Here is a 9,492-nt window from a genome sequence, read left to right as displayed (position 1 = left end):
TGAAATTTTAACTTAAAATTTTAATCTTTATTTTAAAACATGTATATGCATCGTGGTAAAATATCACTTAGGAAAAAGAAAAGTTATTGTAGATATATAAATTTCTTTCTTTTAAAATACCTTTTGATTATATAATAAAAATTTCCTAAATAAAGTCTGAAGTTAGAGTTTGTAATTAAAAACCTCCAAAGAGTAAAAGTAACTCTTTTTCTCTTCTCTCTTCATCTCCCCCCCAAAAAATAAGCCTTCACAGAAGATGATTTTGGCATTGGTTATGATGTTTTATTGGCATTTGGGGCTTTTAATCTTTGTCTTTAAACATAATAGTAGTGATAATGCTACAGTGCTTTTCTTTTCCTATTTTGAGCTTCTAAATCCAGCTAAGTTCTTTTCACTTACTGTTACAAGACAGAGAAGAGGCCGGGCTCTGTGGCTCACGCCTGTTATCTAGCACTTTGGGAGGCCGAGGGGGGCAGATTGCCTGAGCTCAGGAGTTAGACCAGCCTGGGCAACGCGGTGAAACCCCGTCTCTACTAAAAATACAAAAAATTAGCCTGGCTTGGTGCTGTGTGCCTGTAGTCCCAGCTGCTAGGGAGGCTGAAGCAGGAGAATTGCTTGAACCCGGGAGGCGGAGGTTGCAGTGAGCCCAGATCGCGCCACTGCACTCCAGCCTGGGCGACAGAGCGAGACTCCGGCTCCAAAAAAAAATAATAATAATAATAAGAGAGAGAAGAAAAAACTTATTTTTCTGTAGATAATATATTGAAATGCAGATGTAGTATAGACAGTTCTAAACCAGACAATAACATTTTAAAAATAAATTTAGCCAGTCGTTTACAGAAAAACAATGGCAATGACATACTGATATTAGAATAGGTGTCTCCTATTAGTTGACAATGAGTGATACATAATTTAAAACTAAGGATGACAACAGTTTCACTATAAACTCTTATTATTGTAGAAACCTGGTAAAATTGAATTCCACACTAGATGGTATAGTTTAAGACTTAACGCCTCACATTCTGACCTCATTAAATAGAAATCTGTTTAATCTCTTCAAGGAAATATTTTGTCCAGGAACGCCTACGTTTGTGGCAGGTGGAGACAGCTTATTAGGCAGCCTGCTCTCCTCTTATGATGGCCTTGGTCCGGGATCGCAGGGCTCATTATGTCATGAGCATAGTTATTAGATGGGTTCACTGCTTTTCCTCCTCCTTGAGGGGGACCTTTGGCACACGCTGGGAGGCCATGAAAGCCAAGGCCACCGAGCTGCGGGTCTGCTGCGCGCGTAGGAAGCGAGAAGCTCGGGAATCCAAGCCCCGGCAAATGCGCGGGTCCACGAGGTAGGCTGAGCTCCGCGCCTGGGTAGAGGAGGAAGCAAGCAGGGTCCAGGGGCACGGCGGGAGGCTGAAGGGTTATTTACAGGGGTGCAGCTTTCCTCTGGGGTATCTCAGCAGCCTCCAGGCTGTGGGCGCCTTGTGGGGAAGCCTTGAGGCAGGCGGGACAGTGAAAGCGCAGCGGGGTGGCTCGGGAGCCCGCCCCGCCTCCTCCTCTTCCCCTCCTCCCGCGCGTGCTCCCTCCCCATCCTCCTTTCCATCTCTTCCCCCTTCCCCCACTCCTTCCCCCTCTTCCTTCCCTCCACACCTCTACTTCCTTTCCCTCTCCCCTTCCCCACCATCCCCAACCTTCTCCCTATCCCCCTCCTCCCCATCTCCTTCCCCCTTCCCCTCCCCACCCCGTTCCCCACCCCCCTCCACTCGCGGCCCTCCCCGGCTCCCGCCCACGGATTCCCGCGCTTCGCCGGTTACCGGGGAGTCGCCATGGCAACGGACGCCGGGTTCCCGACTCCGACTCAGGCGAGCGAGCGGCTCCGCGGGAGGCGCACGTCCGGGGCTGCGATGGCGAACTGGGGCGACTCGCCTGAGACAGAGGAGTGCCGGAAGATCATGGAGGGCCTCGAGGCCTCTATTGAACAATTCCAGTTCAACCCCAGGTGACCAGCGGGAGAGGCAGCCCCCGCCGGCCCGCCCCGGAGCCCTCGCGCCCCGGCCCTCGTTCAACGCCTTTCCAGGCCCCTTGCTCCAGCCGCTGGGCTTCAGTTTTTTGTCTGTTTTTCGAGGGGATCACTGTCCGAAAAGAGCTGCAGTTTTCACTTCTTCAAGTGTATAGCTGGACACTAAGAGCACGGACTCTGGAGCCAGACTGCCCGGATTCCAGAATCTTGGCGACCCTCTCACAGGGGCCGTGAGTTAGGCGACTGACTGCTCTGTGCCTCAGTTTTCTCAGCGGGAAATAATCATTCATGAATGATGAAGAGTAGTGCCTGCTTCATAGATCATAGTGAATATTAAATGAGCTAATCTAGGACACAGTACCCGTCTTAGTCCCCTCGGGCTGCTGTAACAAAACAACATAGGCTGGGTGGCTTATAAGCAACAGGAATTTGTTTCTCCCAGTTCTGGAGGCTGGGAAGCCCACTGGCAGATTCCAGGTCTGATGAGGGTCCCTTCTGCACAGACAGTACCTCCTGGCTGTGTCTTCACATGGTGCAACGGGCAAGGGAGTTTTCCCCGACATCCCCCACACCCGCTCCCACCCTGCTTTTAGAAGGGCACTAATCCCATTTATAGGGCTCCACTTTCATGACCTAGTCACCTCCAAAGTCCACACCTGCTAATATCGTCATCTTGGGGGTTAGGATTTCAACATGAATTTTCAGGAGACACACTCAGACCACAGCAGAATCATAGAAGTGTTTGCCGATGTCATTATTTGCTATTCCTTGATCCTTGTTTAAAACCCGTCCCTTTCATAATCCTTTGCCCCCTGTGTTCTAGCTTTGTTGTTTATTTGGATAATGTAGAGCTGATGTTTCTGGGAAAATGCAAATTTCTATCTAAAAACCTTTTCTAATCAGTAGGTAGCCAGAATTAGCTTAGCTGCTATGGGAGAACTTACCGTTGTATAAGGCAGGGGCCTCATGGTGCCAGGTGGGCTGGCTTAGGGGCAAGCCCCTCACACAGACACAGCTCCAGGGTGAGAAGAAGGGACCACAGGTGTCCTAGCCCAGCAGTGGGACTGACCCAGTGAGGCAATGCTCCTGGGCTCGGCTTCCCCAGCTTCACTGTATTCAATGGGTACGTTTGTTAAAATGGGTCAGGGTGCACGGGACCTGGTCTAGTGGTGGTTGTGAATAGCATTTATTAGAGGCAGCACATGGTAAACACCAGAGGCACACAGCGTCTACCCTGTTCTAGTGTTTGCTGATAGGAATGGTGTCCTGCCCTGGACTCCTTGGCATTCCATGGTGGGGTAGCTCCCAAAAAAAAATGCACTTGCCAGGCTCAAGAGCAGACCGATGGTGCCAGGTGCTCTTTGGCTGAACAAAAGAACCACTGATGCCCATGTTCCTTCCTCTTCACCCAAAGTACTAGGGCGACTGAGCTGGTGCCTGGGTGTGAATGAGAGAGGCTCAGGTGCTGAACGTGGTCCACAAAGCAGACGAAAGCCCGGCCTTTGTGGAGTTTGCATCCTAGTCAGGAACTGATGATGAACTAGATAAACAAGTAAACTATGTAATAAGTTAGATAGTGGTTAGTGATAAGGAAGAAACCGAACACGGGGAGGGAGAAGAGGAAAGTGAGTAAGTGTGTGAGTGTGTGTGTGTGTGTGTGTGGCAAGTGGGGAGGGAGCTGTGATTTAATTTTTGTTTTGTTTTGTTTTGTTTTGTTTTTTAGAGTCAGGGTCTCACTCTGTCACCCAGGCTGGAGTGTAGTGGCACAATCATGGCTCAGTGCAGCCTTGAACTCCTGGAGTCAAGCGATCCCTCCACCTCAGCCTCCTGAGTAGCTGAGACGGCAAGCACACCCCAGCCTGCCTGACTAATTTTTTTTTAATACAGGGTCTTACTGTGTTGCCCAGGCTGGTCTTAAACTCCTGGGCTCAAGCAGTCCTCCAGCCTCGGCCTCCCAAAGTACTGGGATTACAGGCATGAGCCACCATACCCGGCCTGGATTGCAGATTTTAGAAATGGTGATCAGGGAAGGCTTCACTGAGAAAATGACACTGGGGTGAAGACTTGCAGGCTTGAGGGGGGAGCCCTAAGGATCTATCAGACTAGCAAGTGTTCCAGGCAGAGAGAACACTGGGTAGAAAGACGGTGCCTGGATGTCCTAGGAGCAGCAAGGAGGCCAGTGTGGCTGGAGCAGAGAGGGAGAATAGTGGAGGTGAAGTCAGAGGGAAGGGGGACGGTGCCTGTGGCGAGGGACTTTAGACTACCTTAAGGACTTCAGCTTTTACTTTGAGATGGGAAGCCATGAGGGGATTGGGAAAGAGGAGTGACATGATTTGATTTATCCTTCAGTGGGATTACTCTGACTGCTGTTTAGATAATAGACTATAGTGAGGACGAGGGCAGAAACAAGGAAACAGGAGACTATTACAATATTCCTCATGGAAGATGACCATGGGGTAGCAGTGGTTGGAGGTCCGGAGAGACCTTGATGAACAGGTAGAATGGAATTGCCAGTAACCCGGATGGGGAAGATAATGAGATGAACAGGTCTGAAGGGAATATCATAAGCTTACTTCTGGTCATGATATGTCAGCAGTGACTATTAGACATCCATTTAGGCTGTTAAGTTGGTAGTTGATTAGATGAGTCTGAAGTTAAGAAGAGAGGTTCAGCTCGGCTGTATCAGTTTGGAAATAATTAGCACAAAGATGGTGTCTTAAGCTGAGAGCCTTGGTGACATCAGCCAGGAAGTGAGTGTAGTTAGAGAAGTTTATGAGCCATGGGGCACATCAAAGTTCTGTGTTCTTTGAAGAGGAATAAAAGGAAGCAATATTCTTATTTAGCACTGAGAAATATGCCACAGTGAAAGTTTAGCACACCTAATGCTGTCTTCATTGACTGATTTATTAATAAGCATTTGTAGGATGGACAATTCTAGGATTCAGTGAGAAGAGTCATTGCATTTTATTAATACGTATTCATAGGTCTGTTTTCCAAAATAAATTAGGACGTTAATTTTGTATGTAATTTATTTTAAAAAACATAATTATCTTCCCCAAATTCTGTTTTATGCATAACCACCAACTTATTATTCAGAAATAGAATTGCTGAGACTATAAATAAAGACTGTGTAGGAACCACTTAGCTAATTTGTTGTGATGTGGGTTTCCATTCTAGGCAGCAGGGTTGTTAGCTAAAATTAGAGACATTTGGAATTTGAAGGGACACTGAAGAATAAATCTTCCTCATTCAGTTAGATTCTGAATGAGCTGGATCTTTTTGAGTCAGTCATATAAAGAGTTAGGACTGGTGAAATCGGAGAGGCATGGGCTTATCCTCATCAGGGAGTTAGAAGAAGAATCTGCCATTTCCGGCTGCCCCTCTGTCGCCCAGGCTAGAGTGCAGTGTTATGGTCACAGCTCACTGCAGCCTCTGACCTCTGAGCTCAAGGGATCCTCTCACTTCAGCCTCCTGACTAGGTGGAGCCGCAGGTGTGTGCCACCAGGCCCAGCTAATTTTTTTTTTTTTTTTTTTTTTGTATTTTTGTAGAGACAGGGCTTCACCACGTTGCCCAGGCTGGTCTCAAACTCCTAAGCTCAAGCAGTCTGCTCACCTTAGCCTCCCAAAGTGCTGGCGTGAGCCACCGCACCCAGCCTGGACCTGATTTTAAAATATCATATTGTATTATTGTAATATTATGGTACCAGAAGGAATACCTGAAAACATAATTTCAAGTTTCTAAATCATATCCTGAAAAAAAATTGGTAAAAACTATTCACACTCCATAAACCACCCATGATAGGTCTTTTGCTTAAAATGGGAAGGAACAGAAGAACATACATGTTCATGCTTAACGAAAAATGTGGCTGAATAGTAAAAAGGAGCCGCTTAGCACTGAGTAGGGTAAAGGATTGCATTTCTAGACTGGAAAAGTGAATCACTGGGATCTGTTAAATGTGCAGCAGTGTAGACTACACAGAAACAGAGTTAGTTCCCATGGCTGTTTATATTTACTATATTGATGTAGCACTCAGGGTCCAGACAGGAGGCAGCAACCTCACTGCTAATTTCAACAGGGACTATTTCCTGTTCTCTGTTAAATAGTAAGAAGGATTTTTAACTAGTAAAAGGCAGTAAGGTGGTAAAAGAAGACTCTAGACAATACACTGATAGCAAACACAAAAAGCAGCTATGACCTCCAGGTCTGAGGAGAGGAAACAGGGCAGGAACTAAGGAGTTATAAGACCCGCCCTCAAAGGCTGACATTAGGAATGATACCTCTTTGGAGAAGACACGGTGGGAGAGAAACTTGCCAGAGGGTGTGACAACTGCTGGTCTGCAGGGATGGCTTGCCCAGTGGCTGCGAAACTTGCTGAAAGGTACAGACAGGTCAAAGTTCCTTACCTAGCTGTGAGATCCAAATGTTCGTTCCTGGAAGTCCTGACTTTTAAAAGTTCTGCCTTTTTTTTTTCTTTTTGCTGCCTTTTTTCCATTAATCTTTATTACTGGGCACGGAAACACTAAGAGGCACCCCAGAGAATCCTCTGGGTTCCAGACAGAGTTCTCCTTGACTCCGTTGTTCACCAGCACCCAATTGCCCCTTGGTATTCAGAATCAATCCACTTCAGCCAGTAGAGTGACTCCCTTTTCTGCCTTTGTTTCAGCAGCATAACGATCACAAAGTGACCAGTCATCAGTGTCATCTAATTCAATAGAATTTCTGTTATGTTTTCTGCTGGAAACATTCTTCCCTTGTGAACTAAGACTTCCAAACCAGCAGATCCTAAAGTTGCAGAGACAGGAAACTATAATTTTGGGCGTGAGTTATGAGGCATAAGAGTGAGAGGTGCCTCTTCATTCTTGGACCTATGACTGTAGGAGAGATAGCACCATATACTGTTTCAAAGCATGTACTGCATCCTGTGAGACAGAACTGCATTCTTTCATGGATTTGCTTCTCCCAAATATTGCTGGCAGTACAGGTGTGTGCCACCATGCCCAGCTAATTTTATTTTTTTTATTTTTATTTTTTTGTAGAGACAGGGTCTCACTATGTTGCCCAGGCTATTCCTGAACTCCTGGGCTCAAGTGATCTTCCCGCCTCGGCCTCCCAAAGTGCTGGGATTGCAGGCGTGAACCACTGTGCCTGGCCTTAAATGAATCTTCAGTAAGCTATTTAACCTTTCTATTAGGCAAGCCACTTCTGGGTGATGGGTTATATGATAAGATCACTGAATTCCATGGGCATGAATCCATTGCTGCCTGTCTTTTGCTGTGAAATGAGTTCCTTGATGGGAAGTGATGCTGTGAGAATACCGTGATGATGGATAAGATGTTCTGTAAGTTCATGCTTGGTGGTTCTGGCCAGTGCAGTATAGTCAGGGAATGCAAATCCATATCCAAAATAAATGTGTGTTCCGGTGAGGATGATGGAAGAGGTTCAGTGCTATCAACCTGTCGCTAGGTGGCTGGCTGTTCCCTGTGGTTCATGCTGCCATGTTGGGAGCTCAGTATTGATCTCTGCTGTTGACTAGTTAGACACTCAGCACCTGTGGTAGCCAGGCCAGCCTTGGTAAGGGGAAAACCACATTGCTGAACTCCTGACACCATGGCCATTTTGTTCAAGGGCCATCAAGCAAGCAGGGGTGGCTGCAAAAGGAAACTGAACGATATCCATAGAGTGTGTCATTTTGCCTAATTATTTAACTACTTTCTCTGTAGGGGATTCCCTTGGGTGGGCATTCAGATGCCGCACAAACACCTTTACAGTCTGTGCCCATTTTCAACAGCTCATCCACAGAACTCTTCCCAGACATTCTTGACATCCATCTCTCAATCTGTTCCTTCCAAGTTCCTGACCATCTTGTTAACTGTTTAGTAGCTGCCCATAAATTAATATCAATAAGTAATTCTGGCCATCCTTCATCCAGAAAAAGTAGATAACCAAATATACTGCTTTCAGTTTATTCAGTGAGAGGATTTTCCTTCATGATTGTGTCATTCAGGGTCACTTCTGAGTGTGGCTGTGAGACTGCAGGTAACTACCAGCTGGTGAGGAACCCATCTGCGAATCAGGCTTGAGGTTTTTTCCCTCAGTCACCTGGTCATAAAGAACTTCTCGGGTTGGGTTCTCAGGGCTTCAACTTTAGTAGGCATGGTTCAATTTTTCCCCTCATTAACCTTGACCTTGTTGAGTTGGTGCCTACCAAAGTTCTCTATTTTAAATTTACCATTCTTTTCTTTGGAATAAATTACTATTTTCTAGGTATTACAATTTCCTTTTTTCTAAAACTTATTCTAACCAGCCATGGTCACCAATGATGACTCCTCTCTTTTATTTTTATTTATTTTTATTTTTTGAGGCAGGATCTCACTCTGTCATCCAAGCTGAAGTGCAGTGACACAATCCAAGCTCATTGCAGCCTTAACCTCCCAGGCTCAGGTGATCTTCCCATCTCAGCCTCCCAAGTACCTGGGACTACAGGTGTGTGCCACCACACCTGGCTAATTTTTGTATTTTTTGTAGAGACAAGGTCTCGCCATGTTGGCCAGGCTGGTCTCAAACTCCCAAGCTCAAGTGACCCACCCACCTCAGCCTCCCAAAGTGCTGGGGTTACAGGTGTGAGCCACTGCACCCAGCCTGACGACTCCTATCTTAATGTCACCTTTATGATGACCGCCATGTGGTAATTCTCTGCTTTTTTTCTACATTTATTAGAGCTTCCCATCCTCATTTATTTATTTATTCATTCATTCATTCATTCATTCATATCAGTATGGATTGATGGATTCCTATTTTATTCAATGGGTTATAATCTAATGCTTTCATTATTTATTTTGATGCTTAAATTGTCATATATGGCCAGTGGGTGTTTCTTCAATCTAGTTTCTTCATAATTTTTACATTTTTCCATCATCTTTTGAGCATTTCTTCACTTTATGGCAAACAAAATGTTCCAGGCTCATTTTATACTTTTGCTTTATATAATTTTATATACTTTTATTCCAGTCTTGGAATGAACCATTTTTTCAAGGACACTTCATTTCTTTTAGTGGAGGATGGTTTTTAGAAACCAACATCTAGGGCCAGGCGCGGTGGCTCACACCTGTAATCCCAGCACTTTGGGAGGCCAAGGCAGGTGGATCACTGAGGCCAGGAGTTTGAGACTGGCCTGGCCAACATGGGGAGACTTCATCTCTACTAAAAATACAAAATTAGTCAGGTGTGATGGTCCACACCTGTAATCCCAGCCACTTCGGAGACTGAGGCGTGAGAATCACTTGAACCCAGGAGGCGGAGATTGCAGTGAGCTGAGATCACACCACTGCACTCCAGCCTGGGTGACAAAGCAAGACTCTTTCTCAAAAAATATATTGAAACAAAATGGAGAAGAAAGAAAAGAAACCAACATCTGAGTGTTAGATGTGCTCATCACTACTGGAGTGCCATTCTTCTAGGCCCTCTCATTGGACAGAAC

At 45.8% G+C, this 9,492-nt stretch overlaps 1 protein-coding gene and 1 long non-coding RNA gene across 4 annotated transcripts in view; one reads left to right on the top strand and one right to left on the bottom strand.

Moving 5' to 3' along the window:
- Positions 1 to 260: 260 nt before the first annotated feature.
- On the bottom strand, positions 261 to 1,949 carry LOC134759199 (uncharacterized). The gene is made up of 2 exons (XR_010135160.1): positions 1,809 to 1,949; positions 261 to 1,488 (listed from the first exon to the last, which is right to left on the bottom strand). It is a non-coding gene; the product is annotated as an uncharacterized lncRNA (long non-coding RNA).
- Positions 1,055 to 9,492, top strand: part of C8H10orf67 (chromosome 8 C10orf67 homolog) — a 149,755-nt gene continuing 141,317 nt past the window's right edge. Inside the window, exon 1 of one of the 3 annotated variants that reach the window (XM_055351992.2) lies at positions 1,055 to 1,343. In XM_055351992.2, the coding sequence (XP_055207967.2) occupies positions 1,135 to 1,343 (209 nt within the window). In that variant the 5' untranslated portion in view covers positions 1,055 to 1,134. The remainder of the gene's footprint in view (positions 1,344 to 9,492) is intronic. The other 2 variants (XM_031015439.3, XM_055351993.2) reach the window with 2 other exon arrangements.

Source organism: Gorilla gorilla, chromosome 8 (assembly GCF_029281585.2).
Source record: "Gorilla gorilla gorilla isolate KB3781 chromosome 8, NHGRI_mGorGor1-v2.1_pri, whole genome shotgun sequence".
NCBI lineage: Eukaryota > Metazoa > Chordata > Mammalia > Primates > Hominidae > Gorilla > Gorilla gorilla.
Note: the sequence above shows the minus strand (reverse complement) of the source record. Positions and strands in the feature narration are given on the sequence as shown.